Source organism: Dendrobates tinctorius, unplaced genomic scaffold (assembly GCF_039654945.1).
Source record: "Dendrobates tinctorius isolate UK_male_01 unplaced genomic scaffold, ASM3965494v1 ptg000063l, whole genome shotgun sequence".
In the NCBI taxonomy this organism is placed as follows: Eukaryota; Metazoa; Chordata; class Amphibia; order Anura; family Dendrobatidae; genus Dendrobates; species Dendrobates tinctorius.
Genome location: NW_027361731.1, coordinates 15,911,016 through 15,930,920, shown reverse-complemented (window position 1 = coordinate 15,930,920; position 19,905 = coordinate 15,911,016). Strand labels below are relative to the sequence as shown.

At 45.1% G+C, this 19,905-nt stretch overlaps 3 protein-coding genes across 3 annotated transcripts in view; all 3 read left to right on the top strand.

The window, feature by feature from the left end:
• LOC141094243 (uncharacterized) overlaps nt 1–19,905 on the top strand; it is a 1,213,871-nt gene that overhangs the window by 917,849 nt on the left and 276,117 nt on the right. The gene's annotated exons all lie outside the window — the stretch shown is intronic.
• LOC141094337 (uncharacterized) lies at nt 4,238–7,952 on the top strand. The gene is made up of 3 exons (XM_073580174.1): nt 4,238–5,455; nt 5,591–5,980; nt 6,179–7,952. Exon 3 carries the CDS (start codon nt 6,869–6,871, stop codon nt 7,781–7,783), a length of 915 nt encoding a protein of 304 aa, XP_073436275.1. The 5' UTR covers nt 4,238–5,455; nt 5,591–5,980; nt 6,179–6,868; the 3' UTR covers nt 7,784–7,952.
• LOC141094343 (oocyte zinc finger protein XlCOF8.4-like) overlaps nt 11,010–19,905 on the top strand; it is an 83,412-nt gene continuing 74,516 nt past the window's right edge. The window contains exon 1 of the mRNA XM_073580182.1: nt 11,010–11,037. The gene's annotated coding sequence lies outside the window, so the exon portion shown is untranslated. The remainder of the gene's footprint in view (nt 11,038–19,905) is intronic.

Here is a 19,905-nt window from a genome sequence, read left to right as displayed (position 1 = left end):
ACAGTAGGTATGGTGTTTGATGGATGCAACTCAGTATTCTTTTTCCTCCAAACACGACAAGTTGTGTTTCTACCAAACAGTTCCAGTTTGGTTTCATCAGACCATAGGACATTCTCCCAAAACTCCTCTGGATCATCCAAATGCTCTCTAGCAAACTTCAGACGGGCCCGGACATGTACAGGCTTAAGCAGTGGGACACGTCTGGCACTGCAGGATCTGAGTCCATGGTGGTGTAGTGTGTTACTTATGGTAGGCCTTGTTACATTGGTCCCAGCTCTCTGCAGTTCATTCACTAGGTCCCCCCGCGTGGTTCTGGGATTTTTGCTCACCGTTCTTTTGATCATTCTGACCCCACGGGTTGGGATTTTGCGTGGAGCACCAGATCGAGGGAGATTATCAGTGGTCTTGTATGTCTTCCATTTTCTAATTATTGCTCCCACAGTTGATTTCTTCACTCCAAGCTGGTTGGCTATTGCAGATTCAGTCTTCCCAGCCTGGTGCAGGGCTACAATTTTGTTTCTGGTGTCCTTTGACAGCTCTTTGGTCTTCACCATAGTGGAGTTTGGAGTCAGACTGTTTGAGGGTGTGCACAGGTGTCTTTTTATACTGATAACAAGTTTAAACAGGTGCCATTACTACAGGTAATGAGTGGAGGAAAGAGGAGACTCTTAAAGAAGAAGTTACAGGTCTGTGAGAGCCAGAAATCTTGTTTGCTTGTTTCTGACCAAATACTTATTTTCCACCATAATATGCAAATAAAATGAAAAAAAAACAGACAATGTGATTTTCTGGATTTTTTTTTCTCAGTTTGTCTCCCATAGTTGAGGTCTACCTATGATGTAAATTACAGACGCCTCTCATCTTTTTAAGTGGTGGAACTTGCACTATTGCTGACTGACTAAATACTTTTTTTCCCCACTGTATTTGAAAGGGCACAACTTGGCTCATCCATCCATTCAGAGACAACATCTTTAAATCCCTTCCCGATTTGCGCCGTATATACACGGCACCGCAGGAGCTGTGTTTCTGTAAACTGCAGTATAGATATGGCTCTGTGATCAGGTAGATCAGTGATCTGTCATTATACAGCTAATGTCCCATCCGGGGACAATGTAAAAGAGTAGAAAAAAGTTTAAAAAAATGTAAAAATATAAAAAAAAAAATCACAAACAAAAAAAAAGGAAAAAATATTAATCCAATAAATACAGTGGGGCAAAAAAGTATTTAGTCAGTCAGTAATAGTGCAAGTTCCACCACTTAAAAAGATGAGAGGCGTCTGTAATTTACATCATAGGTAGACCTCAACTATGGGAGACAAACTGAGAAAAAAAAATCCAGAAAATCACATTGTCTGTTTTTTTTTCATTTTATTTGCATATTATGGTGGAAAATAAGTATTTGGTCAGAAACAAAATTTCATCTCAATACTTTGTGATATATCCTTTGTTGGCAATGACAGAGGTCAAACGTTTTCTGTAAGTCTTCACAAGGTTGCCACACACTGTTGTTGGTATGTTGGCCTATTCCTCCATGCAGATCTCCTCTAGAGCAGTGATGTTTTTGGCTTTTCGCTTGGCAACACGGACTTTCAACTCCCTCCAAAGGTTTTCTATAGGGTTGAGATCTGGAGACTGGCTAGGCCACTCCAGGACCTTGAAATGCTTCTTACGAAGCCACTCCTTCGTTGCCCTGGCGGTGTGCTTTGGATCATTGTCATGTTGAAAGACCCAGCCACGTTTCATCTTCAATGCCCTTGCTGATGGAAGGAGGTTTGCACTCAAAATCTCACGATACATGGCCCCATTCATTCTTTCATGTACCCGGATCAGTCATCCTGGCCCCTTTGCAGAGAAACAGCCCCAAAGCATGATGTTTCCACCACCATGCTTTACAGTAGGTATGGTGTTTGATGGATGCAACTCAGTATTCTTTTTCCTCCAAACACGACAAGTTGTGTTTCTACCAAACAGTTCCAGTTTGGTTTCATCAGACCATAGGACATTCTCCCAAAACTCCTCTGGATCATCCAAATGCTCTCTAGCAAACTTCAGATGGGCCCGGACATGTACAGGCTTAAGCAGTGGGACACGTCTGGCACTGCAGGATCTGAGTCCATGGTGGTGTAGTGTGTTACTTATGGTAGGCCTTGTTACATTGGTCCCAGCTCTCTGCAGTTCATTCACTAGGTCCCCCCGCGTGGTTCTGGGATTTTTGCTCACCGTTCTTTTGATCATTCTGACCCCACGGGTTGGGATTTTGCGTGGAGCACCAGATCGAGGGAGATTATCAGTGGTCTTGTATGTCTTCCATTTTCTAATTATTGCTCCCACAGTTGATTTCTTCACTCCAAGCTGGTTGGCTATTGCAGATTCAGTCTTCCCAGCCTGGTGCAGGGCTACAATTTTGTTTCTGGTGTCCTTTGACAGCTCTTTGGTCTTCACCATAGTGGAGTTTGGAGTCAGACTGTTTGAGGGTGTGCACAGGTGTCTTTTTATACTGATAACAAGTTTAAACAGGTGCCATTACTACAGGTAATGAGTGGAGGAAAGAGGAGACTCTTAAAGAAGAAGTTACAGGTCTGTGAGAGCCAGAAATCTTGTTTGCTTGTTTCTGACCAAATACTTATTTTCCACCATAATATGCAAATAAAATGAAAAAAAAACAGACAATGTGATTTTCTGGATTTTTTTTTCTCAGTTTGTCTCCCATAGTTGAGGTCTACCTATGATGTAAATTACAGACGCCTCTCATCTTTTTAAGTGGTGGAACTTGCACTATTGCTGACTGACTAAATACTTTTTTGCCCCACTGTATATGTAAGGCTAGTTTCACACTAGCGTATCTTCCACGCAGCACACGGCGCCGCTAAGCCCCGCTCCCTGCCCACCCCATCCGGTCATCTCCTCCTACTATCGCACACGGCTGCATGCGATCTGCGCACCCTATCTTCAGCATAGGGTGCGCAGACCGTGCGCTGGCCGTGTGCTAGTAGGATTTTTACATGCGCTGCGCACTTTTGAAGGTACGTCGAGCGCACCAAAATGCAACATGGTGCGTTCGGTGCACACCGGCGCACCTTCAAAAGTGCACAGCGCACACAAAAATCCTACTAGCACACAGCCAGCGTACGGTCTGCGCACCCTATGCTAAAGATAGGGTGCGCAGATCGCATGCAGCTGTGTGCGATAGTAGGAGGAGATGACCGGATGGGGTGGGCAGGGGACGGGGCTTAGCAGCGGCGTGTGCTGTGTGGAAGATACGCTAGTGTGAAACTAGCCTAAAAAACAAAATAAAGTGCAAATAATTGATATTGCCCCTTCTGGAATGACGTGACTTATAAAACTGTCCCACTAGTTAACTCCTTCAGTCAACACCTTAAAAACAAAAAAACAAGGCACAAAACTATGTCTTATCATCATATTGCTGAACAAAAAGTGGAAAACAACACGATAAAAAAAACCCAATCTACATCAAAATTGTACAGATGAAAACGTCATCTTGTCCTGCAAAAAACAAGCCGCCATACAGGTCCGTCAGCAGAAAAATAAAAAAGTTATAGCGCTCATAATAAAGCGATTTTTTTTTTTTATAAAATAGTTTTTATTGTGTAAAAGCACTGAAACATGAAAAATATAAATGAGGTATTGGTGTAATAGTACTGACCCGAAGAATAAAACTGCCTTATCAATTTTACAACATGCGGAAAGGCATAAAAAATAATATATGAATTACTGTTTTTTGTTCATTCTGCCTCCCAAAAATTGGAATAAAAAGTGATCAAATAATGTCATGTGTCCAAAAATTATACCTGCAAAAAACAAGCCCTCACATGACTCTGTCAGCAAAACTATGGAAAAATTATAGCTGTAAAAAAATGGTGATATAGTTTTGCAATAAAAAGCGTCTGTGTGTGACAGCAGCCAAATATGAAAAAAATATAAATCTGGTGTGACGACACAGCATTCTATATTATCCACACGTCTATTTCCTGTAAGCCAGGAGGAATAGACTGTTATCTATATATTGAGTTTTCATTTATGCGTTTGTTCTTCAGTTGGTCAAGAACCATACACTGTTGTCATATTAGTCTTAAACGTTGATTTTTGATCATTTTAAATAGCTGATGTTTGCCTCTTATATCATCTCCTACAACTTATTGTCTGCTATCTTTAGACAATAAATTGTAGGAACACAGGATTTTTAATTAATCTGTTGAATGACCATTGTGTGGGTCCTGTGGCTTGTTGACTTGCAAAACAGAGGAATAAAAACTATGCAAATTAATGAAGTAATCCAAGAATGTGAGTTAACCTCATCACATCTTCCTCTTGTTCTCTGGATGCTGGCTAGAATGATAACAGTTGTGAGATATGTAAGTGGAATATGCCTCTAACCATATACATTCAGACATCCAAGACATTCAGAGAGTCAAGATATCCAGAGATCCAAAGAACCTAAGACTCTTTACAAAACCACAGCCAGGAACATTCTACAGGATTGCTGCCAGATCGTGGCTCCATCACGAGGAAAAGATATTTGACATTTTACAGGATGCCACCTTAGGCCTCTTTCACACATCAGGTTTTCGCCGTCAGGCGCGATCCGGCGCTTTTGACAGAAACCGGATCCGGCAAAATGCAATGCCGGATCCGGTTTCCCCCCCATTGACTTGCATTTGCGCCGGATCGCGCCGGATGGCCATGCGTTTCATCAGGTTTTCGCCGGATCCGGCAATGTGTCGCGATCCGGCGTCTGGAAAAAACGGCTACTGTAACGTTTTTTGTCTCCGGCGAAAAAGCCGGACACGCCGGATCCGGCGCGTCCGGCTTTTTCACACAATGAAAGCCTATGAGCGCCGCAATGCGCCTGATCCGGTTTTTTTGGTCTGAGCATGCTCAGTAGCTCTGCCCACAAGACATATATAAAAGCAAGACAGTGGGACCCACAGCCACACCCAACATGCCACCCAAGAAAGCAACCAAGCGCAGCAGGAGAAGGCAGGAGACCACTGCAGCACCATCAGCACCACCACCACCCCAAATGGAGCAGCAAATGGAACATGCTGAGGAGGGGAGGCCAGCAGCAGATGAGAGACGGTAATTATCAAATCCCCCATTCCTCCAAACTAGGGCTATTGAATATCAAGATATTCATTGGCCCTTTGTTTCTCTTTATTCAACAGCCGCCCAATAGATGCAGCAGCAGCAATGGCAGCAGCTGGAACACCACCCACAGGCATGGAGTGTGGCCACCAGGAAGACAGCACATCATCTTCTAGGAGCCCTCCCTCGCATCGTCAGCGTTTGACGGTAAGTTTTTATTTCCAAAATCCATCATCTCTGTAATATATGTCTATTCATTGCCTTTTATTTCAAAACAGGATTCACAAGATGAAGAGGAGCTCCCAGAAGAAGAAGGAAGGGGTGGACAGACACCTGGAGTGGGCTCACAATTGGTAAGTTTTTTGCATCAAACGCAGAAACACAACATCACACTACACACAACACATAGAAAACAATGTTCTGCAGACCACACACAGCAAACAAATGCCTACATCCAAAGACATAACATTTTTTGTTTTCTTCTCTAGTCTTCCCAATCTGGTGCTCGGCCAAGAGGTCCTCGCAGTGCCTCCCAGGGTCGTCGGCTACAGCAACGCGGCGGTCACCAGCGTGTAAGTATAAATATTTTTGCTTTGTTTTTTTGCACTTTTTATTTCATTTCTTTTGTGGAGGCTAATTATGTTATTTTTGTCTTTTTCTTTAACAGCCTTCACAGCGTGCTCCCGACTCTGACGGTGAGGATGGAGGACTCGATGTGGACCACCTCATCGATCTCGTCAGAGAAAGGGAGCCGCTCTGGAATATGGCTGACCGCCGCCACGCTGACCTTATCGTTACCCGCCGACTCTGGGAGGAAATCTGTTCGCTCCTTGTGGGCCGCTGGGAGGACCTCGATGTTCGGGCCCAGATTAAAGAGCGTAAGTATATACAGTACCAGTTGCTTGATGTAAACCAGTGTTTCCCGAACTCCAGTCCTCGTGGTCCCCACGGATCATGTGTTCAGGATTTCTATTTACTATGGAAATCCTGAAAACATGACCCCTGGGGACCATGAGGACTGGAGTTTGGGAAACACTGATGTTGTATACTAACCACTTTGTCCTTTCTCGTTTCAGGGAACAGAATTGTGAATCGGTGGCGGTCTGTGAGGGATCGTTTCAAGAAGGAGTTCAATAAAGAGATGCGGGCCCCGAGTGGATCTGGAGGACGCAGGAGCAAGTACAAGTACGCAGAAGCCCTGTCGTTCCTCTGGGAAACAATGGTCACTAGAAGGTAAATATTACACACCACATGTGAAAAAAAATGTTAGATGTAAATTTTTTTTTTCAGCCAGGGCCATACCATGTCAGTATTTTAATTGTTTTTTTTTCTCTTTATTCCACAGCACGGTGAGCATCACTTGGGAGCCTGCACGATTGGACCCTTCTGAGGCGATCCCTGAGGAGACCGGCACTGAGGGACACTTCGACCGCCCCGGTACATCTGCACCTTCCCAGCCTTCCCACACATTCGACCCATCTGTCCCATCCACCAGCACAGGAGCATCGTGGCCGCCTACATTACATGAAGCTGCTGGTGAGGAGATCGCTTTCCCTTTACCCCACCCTTCTGCCCCTGCCACCTCTAGTACACCTGCGGGTACTGGGCGGCAGCGGCAGAGGGGTCAGGAAAAGACTTATGCGCCAGAGTTCTTGCATCTGAATGCATCTTTCCAGAACTGTCTAAAAGTCTTGTCAGAGCAAATCTCCGTAGGCTATCAGCAGATCAACTCCAGCATTCTGGAGGTGAAGACACTTCTGCAAACCATGCATTCAGAAGCAAGATCTTCGCCAAACCACACCTTTTTCAGGTCTGTTGTGGAGCGCATGGAAACGCTCTCTCCTGCCCAGCAGATGCATGTAATGCATTCATGCCACGCTGCTCTCCAGCAAGTTACCTCCCAACCTCCTCCTCCCACCACAGTAGTTCCTCCACCTGCACCCCCTCCAGCCACTTTCCATCCTCCCCCTCCTATTACATCTACACCCCCTCCAGCCACTTTCCATCCTCCCCCTCCTATTACATCTACACCCCCTCCAGCCACTTTCCATCCTCCCCCTCCTATTACATACCATCCACCTCCCCAGCACCATCCACCTCCCCAGCACCAGCAACCTCCCCAGCACCAGCAACCTCCCCAGCACCAGCAACCTCCCCAGCACCAGCAACCTCCCCAGTACCAGCAACCTCCCCAGTACCAGCAACCTCCCCAGTACCTGCAAACTCCCCAGTACCAGCAACCTCCCCAGTACCAGACATCTCCCCACTTCCAGCAACCTGCCCCGTACCAGACATCTCCCCACTTCCAGCAACCTGCCCCGTACCAGACATCTCCCCACTTCCAGCAACCTGCCCCGTACCAGACATCTCCCCACTTCCAGCAACCTGCCCCGTACCAGACATCTCCCCACTTCCAGCAACCTGCCCCGTACCAAACTCCTTCCCCATACAACTTGCCATCAACATCATCTGCTCCTACAGTCCCTGCCCAACCCTCCACTCCACCACCCACCACCTCTTCTGCTTCCCACATGTCCACCCATTCTGTAGTTTTTTCCACACCTTCACCTCTAACTGTTCCTTCCCCACCACGATCCCAGTCCTCTCTCCACACTCCCAGTGTCGAAGTGTCCCGCAGCCCCTCCAGCAGTATTTCCACCACACACTACACAGATTTATAATGTGTGTATTTAAATAAAAATGACCAGTTTTATGGTTTCAGTTTTATAGTTTCAAACAAGTTTATTAAAATTTTAAAAAAGTTTACTAAAAAAAACATTTTTCAATAAAAGTTAAATTATTTTACACTGGTTGTCTGTCATTTCTTTCTGCGGCGAAAAAGGTTAAATACAGGGTATTTAAAAGGTGAAATGGTATTCAAAACTTGGTATATAACTGTGGGTAAATTTTAGCTTTTTGCCACAGTTGTGTTCCTGGTTGTGTTTGAAGCAAAGTATTTCACCTAAAAAGTTGTGTTTATTGTTGGTGATTTCCTAACAATGTACACAACTTTTGTTAAAAGGTGAAATACTTTGCATAAAACACAACCAGGTACACACCTGTGGCCTAAAGCTAAAAATAGAGACCATGACAAGATAGCCAACTTTGGTTGGCAAAGGTATATACTGTTGGTACAGAAGGTACACAAGTTTGGTTAGGGCACAAATCTTTCACACTCTGTCATCCTGCCAGTGTACTCTGCCTTGAGGTGACATAAAGTATAGTGCAAAATTGTCCCTCATTACTGAAACCGTCACAGAACTTCTAGTGGTAATGTCATGGTAATCTTGCAAGGTGGTTTCTTCAGAGGTGTCCTCAATGGAAATGGGTTCCTTGCAGATAACAAAATTGTGGAGTACCACGCACGCTTTGATCACCTCGTCCACAGTTTCTGTCTTGAGGTTGATCGCAGTCAATAAGAGCCGCCATTTGGCTGTCAGAATACCAAAGGTACATTCAACCATTCTTCTTGCTCTTGTGAGGCGGTAATTAAAAATGCGTTTTGGTCTTGTCAATCCTCTGCTAGAGTACGGTTTCAAAAGGTGTTCTGACAGCTGGAAGGCTTCATCCCCTACACAGACAAATGGCATAGGTGGACCAGATGTTTGCGGCAGCCGTCTAGGTGGTGGGAACTGGAAGGTGTTTCCATACAGTTTACGCCCCATGGCAGACAGTTTGAAAACTTGAGAGTCATTGGAGCGGCCATAGGCCCCAATATCAACCGCAATAAATTTGTATTCCGCGTCAGCGATGGCCATGAGGACAATGGAAAAATATTTCTTGTAATTGAAATATTCCGATCCCGATCCAGCTGGCTTTACAATGCGGATATGTTTCCCGTCCACAGCGCCCAAGCAGGTTGGAAACTGACATATCTGTTGAAACTTGTCAGCAATTTCAATCCACCTCTCTGTTGTGGGCTCTGGTAAAAACTCTTCAGCTAAGGAGTCCCACAGTGCACGGCATGTGTACTTCACAATTCCAGATATGGTGGAAATCCCGAGTCTGTACTGGAAATGCAGTGACGAAAGGGATTCTCCAGTTGCAAGAAATCTGTGGGGAATTAAAAAACAATAAATTAGTTTTAAATCACAGCATTACATACCAAAACTGACCTATAACACTTGGAGATACAAACTACCACCAACAAGATTGCAGTGAAAGTGTGCTCTGATGCGAGCATATCCAATAAATGTGGCTTACCTTAAAGTCACCATCAGACGCTCTGCGGGTGAAACAGAGAAGCGGCAATAGGTGTCCGCTTTTCTTATGAGGTGTGCAATGCGCTCCACCAAGTAATCAAAATTCTCCATTTTCATCCTAACATATCCAAAAAATTTATCCGGGTTTCGTCGAAGGTCCCTGCAGAGTGTAGAATAGACCCCACGCGTCATTCTCTTGGCTGTGATGGGGTGGATCCACAAACGTCGTCTACGATGCCTGATGCGCTGCTGTCTCGCTCTCTCCTTCTCCAGAACAATCACCCTCAAACGATTCGCCTCCGCTATAAAATCCGCCAAATTCTTCAAAATATTTCCAATGACAACATCCATCTTCGCCAGTAACTTGCTCTTCTCTCCAACCTGCACTTTCTCCTCTACAACCTGTCAAAGAAGGGCTGTAGGAACATGCTATATATAGTTTTCCAGTAGCCAATCCCGTTCGGAAGGCCACAAGGGTCAATTTTAAAAACCGGATCCGGCGTAATCCGTCGAAAAACAGATAGAAAAATGGATGAACCGGATGAGACGGATCCGGTTTTGTCTGTCAAGAAAAAGACGGATCCGGCAGAAAACCGGATCCGTCACATCCGGTTTTACGAAGCATTTGCCGGATCCGGCGTTCCGGCACGACGCCGGATCGCGCCTGACGCCGAAAACCTGATGTGTGAAAGTAGCCTAACGGAGCCACGACCCTGGCTGAAAGAATACAGATCTGCTCCATTGACCAATACTGAACCATGGATATGTTTGGGGTAGTCAGGATTTGGGACCCACCGGTCACCAGAACCCCATGGATACGTTTGGGAAAGCCAGTATTGGCACCCACCAGTCACCTGGTTCCATGGGGATATTCGGAGAAGTCAGGATATGACCCTCTGGTCACCTGACTGCAATAGACTGTCAGCTTCCTAAGCTTGCTTTTACTTACTCCTCTGCATTCCACAGGTGGGGTAGTCAGGCCTGGAAGCTCTGAAGTCACAGCTGCTCTTATCCTGGCGACTCAGCGGAAGTGTGAGACTCTATAATTTTACACCACTTTGGGTATTTTGTTGGGTCTGTTCAGTACGTAATTTGCCTGTTATGTGGTTCAATAAGTATTGCTACACTGCTTTACCCTCACGCTGTGTTGTCTGAGTAGTATTATGTCCACGGTAAAAAGAGAGCGGGCTGAAGCAAAAAAGCCAGACAGTAGTTAGGGTGCAAGGGAATTGTACCGGCATACTGACCGCTGGGGGCGGGAAAGGCCTTACAAAGTTATGGCTACGAAACGTGAGGCGACAAAGTACAACAGTGCCTTGTTCACAGACAGGAATTTAGTTACAGTGATGGACTATATTTCGGGGACTGACGTTCAAAAACCGAGTGATAAGGCCTTCTCGACTAGTAGGGCAAGATGACATGGGTGCCCGGTCTCTTGGCCCCTGGTTTATGACGTGTTCACCCTGATAGGGTAGAACAAAGGGGGAGGTATGTGGTGCAGTGAAATGGGGTAGTGCTGGACGGAAGACATATTTCTCCCAGCAGGATAATATTTGACCTGAATTTTCCCTAAGGCTGAGGACCTGCAGTGATGTCACGATCACGTGATCAGCCCATGTGATAGGTACCTCACTTGTGGGTGTGATTATGTGCGATATAATGAGACTGTGGTGTGGTCACATGGTCTGTGTTGGAAGGTTCTAGTAGTGGACAGACTTCCTGAATAGCACGTGGTGAGACCATGTACCTGCAGAGCCTGGGACGGCTACTGTGTTGGGGAAGCTACCGTTCTTTTAAAGGTCTTGACTGTAGGGTGGGACGTTGCAGAGCAAATCACGGAACAGTGATCCTAGTAAGGAAGCTTCTCTGGAAGCCACGACTGACAAGAAGTCAGTGTGTGGAGCGTAGCTCCTGGAAGGTAACCTCAAACAAGGGGGTTGTAATATACGGCATAGAGGTTTATCTGCTACATGAACAGAGTGGTGGTCATGATGTTTTCATGGATGTAACGAAATGGACTTTACGTTATGTTGATTATGCGGAATGCAACGTGTGGGGATAGTTAGATCACTCTTCCAGGGGGATCACAAGCATGGACTTTTTCTCTTCCATCTGACTCACAGTCACTCCAGATGGTAGAGGGATTTTTTCAGGCACTGGGCCTTGTGTATGATGACCCTGATCGCATCTCCTTAGCTAAGTTTACACTAACTTCAGCAAGGAGATCGCTTAGCGGAGGAATATTGCTCCGAGTTCCAGAGGTGGAATGACCCCACACTCTTTAGCCAGTTTTGTGAGGGTCTCACAGTTCGGGTTAAATATGCCTTAGCTCTATATGAGACTCCTGACTCCCTTGAGGTAGTCATGTCTCTGGCGATCCGGGTTGAACGCCGTCTTTGCCAGAGACATAGGGAGATACCTTTGAGTGCGCGAGGTCCGGCGTCAAGGGTGGTCTGTACTGAACCTGCTGAGGAACCCATGCAGGTGGGTGCGGTGACACATTCAGGCAAATTGTCTTTAGTCTGGTGTATGGGCAGATGTGTTCCTTTGTGGTAAAAATGGCCATTTTGTGGGCACATTCCTGATCTCTATATAAACAACCACTGGAAAACTAGGGGGACCGGGTTGCGAGGAGATAGGCAACCCGGGTGTACTTATCACCTTGGTGAGTAGGACACAGTTTTTATTACCAGCTATAATACATGTGGTTGGAATTAAGGTGGACGTTTCTGCCTTTCTGGACAGTGGGGGCGGGGTTCAATTTGGTTAATGCTAGGTTTGCCTGGGACCAAGGCCTTATGACACATACACTGTCCAGACCTATACCCATTATTGCCATAGACTCCACCCCCCAAAGACAGGAGCACTTTACGCAGGTGGTCGGGGACTTGCAGCTTCAGGTGGGGGCCATGCACACTGAGGTGTTAAATTGCTATTTGCTAGATGGTCTGCCCTCACCTGCGGTACTGGGACTTCCTTGGCTCGCTCTGCACAATCCTGTAATAGATTGGCAGACACAGGAGGTCACTAAGTGGAGTACATACTGTCAAGGACACTTCTTAGGTACACGGTTGTCTCTGGTGGATACCCAGTCCACGCCTTATTACCTGTCTGACTTTGGGGATGTGTTTTCTGAGCAGGGATGCCAATAACTCCCTCCCCATCGCCCTTATGTTTGTACCATAAATTTTGTTCCTGGTGCCAAGCTGCCCAAGAGCAGGCTCTATAACATCTCAGGTCCAGAGTGGCAGGCCATGAAGGACTACATCACAGAGAACTTGGCTAAGGGTCATATAAGACCATCTTCATCTCGCATTGCTGCGGGGTTAGTTTTTGTTAAGAAAAAAGATGGGGGTTACGTCCTTGCCTAGATTTCCAGGAACTCAATGCTATCACTGTCTGTGATCCTTATATGCTCCCTCTCATTCCAGACCTCTTTATTCAAATTGTAAGGGCAAAATGGTTCTCTAATATGGACCTCAGGGGGCGTATAACCTTATCCGCATTAAAGAGGGGGATGAGTGGAAGACTGCATTCAATACACCTGAGGGACACAATGAGAATTTGGTGATGCCTTTTGGACTGACAAATGCACCCGCCGTCTTTCAGCACTTTATTAATGACATCTTTAGTCACCTAGTAGGCAGATTCATTGTGATGTATCTGGATGACATTCTAATTTATTCACCTGACCTTGAGTCACACCAGGTTCATGTCAGGCAGGTCTTACATATACTCCGAGACAATAAATTGTATGTCTAACCCGAGAAGTGAATGTTCTTGGTTGAGGAGATCCCTTTCCTAGGATATGCGTTGTCTTCCACCGGTTTTCGCATGGATACAGTGAAAGTCCGAGCGATATTGAATTGGGATCGTCCAGAGGATTTGAAGGTGTTAGAGAGATTTTTAGGTTTCACCAACTACTACCATAAATTCATAAAAAACTTTTCGGTAGTAGCCAAGCCTTTTACAGATATGACCAAAATGGAGACGGACTTCTCCAGATGTCCCTGTCCTGCCAGGGAGGCATTTGACATGTTAAAAAGATGTTTTGCTTCTGCATCAATTCTTTATTCAAAACATAAGGTATTGTTCACATGATCAGGTTTATATACATTAGATAGGACTGCTCCGAGAAGGGTATACCGTGACGTGGTGGAGTGGCTTCGTATACATTTTTTTGCAAAAAGCGTATCAACTAAATACCCTGTTTTTGTTATCATCTTTTACCAGCATTTGCTGCATATTGTTACATATATTTTACAACAGAGTATTCATGCACGTTTGTCATACTGTGTGTTTTTTCTATGTCTCATCAATTCTTATTCAGCCAGATGACTCTCAGCCTTTCATTGTGGAGGTTGATGCATCTGAGATGGACATGGGGGCTGTATTATCTCCTGGTAAATGGCAACCACGTGCTTACTTTTCAAAGAAACTGTCACCGGCTAAGAGAAATTATGATATTGATAATAGAGAACTCTTAGCTATCAAACTGACTTTTGAGGAGTGGCGTCATGTTTTGGAGGGGGTGGTTCACCCAGTGATGGTTATTACAGATCATAAAAATCTAGTATACTGGAATCGGCGAAGCGTCCTAAACCATGACAAGCGAGAGTCACATTGTTCTTTACCAGGTTTAACTTTTTTGTTACTTATAGGCCGGGGAACAAAAACGACAAGGCGGATGCCTTATCCCGTTGCTTTCCTGGGGTAGGAGATAAGTGAGAACCGGTACCAATTCTTCAAAAAGGGGTGGTGATGGTTTCTATAAACTCTGATTTGGAAAGAGAGGTAGTTGGCTGCCTGTCCATTTGGTAAATTGTTTGTGCCTGTCAATCTTTGGCTTAGAGTGCTCAGTGAACATCATGATGCTGTGTTGGCTGGACATCCTGGGAATAAGGCCACCGCGGATTTGCTTACTAAGCATTTTTGGTGGCCCGGTGCTCATCAGGATGTCCTGGAGTACGTTGCCGCCTGCAGTGTCTGTGCACATTGTAAGACCTCGCATGCTCGTTCATCGGGGGCTCCATTAGAGATTCCCAGCAGACCTTGGACTCATTTGTCGGTCGATTTTATCACAGACCTACCCATGTCTGCAGGGAACACTGTAATTCTGGTGGTGGTGGATAGCTTCAGTAATTGCTTTATTGCTTTACCAGCTTTACCTAATGCCAAATCCTTGGTGCAAATTTGCGTCAGGTAATAATTAGACTGCATGGGATTCCTACAGATTGAAGAGTGCAGTTTGATTTCAAATTTTGGAGGGCATTTTCAACTCGTCCGGGAATCCATTTGTCTTTTTCTTCTGCTTTTCACCCACAGTCTAATGGGAAAACTAAATTGGTTAACCAAAATTTAGAAACATATCTCGGATGTTTTATGTCTGAGAATCAGGAGGCTTAGGTTACTTATTTACCGTTAGCCGAATTTGCTGTAAATAATTGTCAGGAATCAACCGGTAAGTTCAATTTTTCAGGGCATATGGGTTCCACCCTCAGTTTAGTTCTTTTAGTGGTAATCACACTTCAAGGTTACTGGAGTAAGAACATTTTTAATCTTCTAGGTCTACCATATGGGAGGGGGGTGACTAATATTTTGAGAAAGATGGATTCCAGATTGTAAAGATCCTGGCCGGCATCACTGCATGGCTTCCCATCTCCCATTTTACTCACCTCTCCGGACCATGCTGTGAGTTCTGTCCTCTGCCTGCTTCATGCTGTGAATCTCATGTCCTTGCTTACTGCATACTTCTTGGCTGTATGCTTAGGAAGGCAACGCCAGCACTTCCTGAATCTTATAGAGACAGTGTGCACACCCCTAATTTGGCCCCAGCCTATTGCCAAAAGGTTTTGTGTACTTAAGGCATCTCCACCCATAGACTCTGTCTGTCTGTACTTTGCTACTGAGTTGCCAGATCCTGTCCTGTTTCTGCCTTCCTGGGGGCTACAAAAGACAAAATGAGCAAAAACCCTGCTGTAACTAAATAAGTAAAAGTGCATCTAAAGAATACAGAGTTTTTAGTAATACTGTTTTTGATCAAAAATAGAATGAAAGCTATCCCACCACGACAAGGTAACTCTGTTCGGGATAGTTTTTTGTAGGTTTTGTGTTTTATGGCCAATGTAAACAAGCATTTATGTACTCCATGTGTATCAACTCAAACCAAGCTCAATTTTTGTGTTTTCTTCCTGGGGGCTGCATACCCAGGCCCATTTCTGTGGTCTTAGTGTCTTGTTTCTGCCTTCCTGGGGACTGCATACCCAGGCCCATATTTTTCATCCCATACCTGTTCCCGTGTCCGTCCTTGTCTGTATAATTTTGGTAGTTTACATTAATGGGATCTTTGGTCAAAACAAGTTATCACCGATCCATGGGCTCCACAGGATAGGTGATCGCTTAGGTCCGACCATTAAAAACTGCACCGATCAGAAGAATGAGGAAGTTTTATCGTTGATAGGACACGTTTCCCCATTTTAAAATGGAGTCGCAGGTGGGAGACAATACAAATATCTCTCCGAGGATCTGTTTATACCAAGTAATGTGACGGTCACAAGGGCGCATTCTCTGTGTCTGAAGGAGAGAAGGTTTTTCCAGAAACATAGAAGAGGATTTTTTACTTTTAGGGCCATGAGAATCTGGAATTCCTTGCCTGATGACTCAGTCGAAGGGTTCAAGAGAGGCCTGGATGTCTTCCTGGAGTGTAACAACATTGTATATTACAGTTATTAGGTTCTTTAGAAAGATGCAGATCTGGGGATTTATTCTGACAGATTATTGGCTGAACTGGATGGGCAAATGTCTTTTTTCAGCCTTGATAACTAAGATGCTATCTTAGTGTCAGTGTACAGGTAATATAGTGATCACTAGTGACATTATACACAGGAGCTCTATATAGTGCAGTGTACAGGTAATACAGTGATCTCCAGTGATATTATACACCGGAGCTCTGTATATTGTGTCAGTGTACAGATAATACAGTCATCAGTGGTGACATTATACACTTGAGCTCTGTATATAGTGTTAGTGGACAGATAATACAGTGATCACTAATGACGTTATGCACAGGAAATCTGTATATAGTATCAGTGTACAGATAATACAGGGATCACCAGTGACATTATGCACAGAAGTTCTGTAAATAGTGTACAGGTAATACAGTGATCACTGGTGACATTATACACAGGGAACTCTGTAAATAGTATATAGTGCATAGTGTGCGTGTACATGTAATACACTGACTCAGCAGTGATGTCTGTATTTGAAGTCCATCATCTTTGGTTTTCTTCGTCAACAAGCACAGACTGCCATCACTTCTTCCAACCAGGACTCGTCTCTGCAAAACATAACACACAGTCATCAATAGCTGCTCGCTTCAACTGCACTTTCCTCACTTTTCCCCTGACTTCTACACTATGTCAGATGAAGAAAAAAAGCAACGTAGTGCTGCCCTGCACAATAACAGGACCTCCCTTTTGTTCACTCGATGGAAAACAGTTTTTTAAAAAGTAAATTATTTTACAGTAGTAATAATGTCCCTAATTGAACCCTAAAGAAATTATATTCCCCACTTGTTACCATAAAATAATATAGCATGTATCTCATTCTGGCCCCCAAACAGTAATTAAGTCCCTCATCCTGGTCCACTTTATTTAATAACCTCGCCCAGCCAGTCCCCCTTTATTTTATAGTATACCCCCAGATATCCATCCTGCCCCCCCAGCTATACATACTGGCCCTCATATGTCCCTTGCCCTGCCTCCCCATATATCTCCCCGGGACCACCATATATCCATCATGGTCCCATTTCCTGGCTCCCCCATATATCCTAACCTCCCTATATATATGCATCCTGCCTCCCCCCATATATATGCTTCCTGGTCTCTTGCCCTGCCATCCCACATATATCCATTCTGGCCCCCAATATATGCAACCTGGCTCCTCAATATATATATATCCTGCCCTCCCCACATATATCCATTCTGGGCCCACATATATGCATCCTGGTTCCCCCATATATGCATCCTGACCCCCCAGATATATGCATCCTGGTCCCTTGTCCTGATCTTCCCCACCCAATCAATCCTTCCTGTCTCCCCATATATCCATCCGGGTGCCTTGCCCTGGATTCCCCATATATGCATCCTGGCCCGCCATATATATATGCATGCTGTCCCCCCATATATATGCATCCAGGTCCCTTGTCCTGCCCCCCACCGTAAAACCATCCTGGCTCTACCATATATATACATCTTGGCTCCCCTTATATCCATCGTGGACCCCCTTATATCCATCCTGGTTCCTCATGTGTATCCATCCTGCCCCCTATGTGTATCCATCCTGGCCCCCTATGTGTATCCATCCTACAGCCCCTTGGGTATCAATCCTGTCCCCCCATTATCCATCCTGGCCCCCATAGGTATCCATCCTGGACCCCCCCATGTGTATCCATCCTGCCCCCCATGTGTATCCATCCTGGCCCCCTATGTATATCCATCCTGCAGCCCCTTGGGTATCAATCCTGTCCCCCCATTATCCATCATGCCCCCATGTGTATCCATCCTGACCCTCCATGTGTATCGATCCTGGCCCCCATGTATATCCATCCAGGGCCCCCCATGTGTATCCATCCTGGGCCCCGAAATATACCAACCTTGCCCCTCCCATGTGTATCTATCCTGGTCCCCCCATGTGTATACATCCTGGTCCCCCATGTGTATACATCTTGTCCCCCTTGTGTATCTATCCTGGCCCCTTGTCCTAGCTTCATGAACACAGAGAGAGTGAGAGAGAGAAAAAAGATTCCGCTTACCTTCCTGCGCTCCCAGCGTCGGGCGGCATCTTCCTCCTCCTTTGCAGGTTCGGCGTGCTCATAGTAACATGGCCACCAACATAGCAGGGGCCGGCAGTGAATGTGTGTGCCCGTCACATGCGACGCATGACACTGACGTCAGTGACAACGGGCTCAAACTCTTCATTAATCAGGACATGCGCCGCGGCCATTCAGGTAATGAAAACTGCGTGCGCGCGCCCCTGCACATACTCTACCTGCACTTTTAAAGGGCCCGCACCCCTAAAAAATGTACACTTTTTTCCTTCTCCTTCTGCCCCAAGCCAAGGGCCCACCGGGGATTTCCCCGATACCCCGCCAGGCCAGTACATCCCTGCTATATAAAAAAAAAGGTTGCACTCTATCATGCTAAATCATGTCAATGTGGAATATGTGAAATTTGAATAGCAATATGTCTTTAGAGTATTAGGAAAAAATATGAGACGCTTAGCATAAAATTTGGCAAAATATTATCTGCCCATCAACCACCATCAAGGTGGTCTCAGTCTGATGTTGTCCCTGACCTGTGTGAATACCTCTCTAAGGCAGATGTATGAATTCCTGGGTGAATGTGGACACCTCTGTCAGCAATGCCTGCATTTATGGGTAAGTAGGGAGCTGCTGTAATTAAAATCTCCACTTGGTGGAGGGAGGAGTGCTCGGTCAGTTAACTAACATAAAAAAGACATAGTTCTGCTACATTGATGACCATCTAATAATCTGCAAAGACTCAAAGGAGAAACTGATTACCTTCCACAAAAACTTCAACAAGTTCCACCCAACCATCAAGCTCACCCTCAACTTTTCAAAATCCCAAATCCATTTTCTAGACACAACCATATACATCAAAGACAATACCGTACAAACGACCATTTACCATAAACCCACAGGACGTCCGGCATACCTGAGATGGAACAGCTTTCATCCGAGACACACAAAAAAATCAATAATCTACAGTCAAGCTCTAAGGTACATTCGGATCTGTTCAGACGAGGATAGAAAACTACAACTACTATCACTTAGGAAAACATTCCTACACCAAGGATATTATCCACTTGTAATTGATTAACAGATCCACAGAGCTACAAGGATCCCAAGAAGCAGCCTCCTAGATTACAAACAGAAAGAGGATAACAACAGGTTGCCGCTTGTGGTCACGTACAACCCTCACATGAACATTTTAAGGAAAATTCGCACTGACCTCCAACCCATATTCCACAGAGACCACAGACTGAAAGCAATATTCCCAGAACCACCACTGCTCTCCTACAGCCTCCCAACCTAAGGAATATCCTTGTCAGAAGTGCCCTCGCATCACCATCAGAGACGGGTACAGTCCCCTGTAACAGTAAGAAATGCAAGACCTGCAACCACATATCACCAACAGATATAGTCCCCATACCCAACACAAATCAGGACTATACGATCATGGACTATTTTTCATGTACTTCCTCCAATGTCGTTTACATGATACAATGTACAAGGTGCAATGCAGGGACATACATCGGGGAAACTAAACAAAAACTACAAACAAGGATGAATCTGCATAGACATACGATAAAAAATGAGCTGGACACACCTGTAGGAATACAGTTCTCTAGACCTGGACACAGCTTGGCAGATCTAAAAGTCCTAATATTGAAAGGTCATTTTAATAGCGACAGAGAAAGAAAAATTTGGAAGTTCAAATTTCTAAATATGTTTCAATCTCTAACAATAGGACTGAATTTGACACCTGGATTCATGACTCATTACATGGAAACAGTTCACA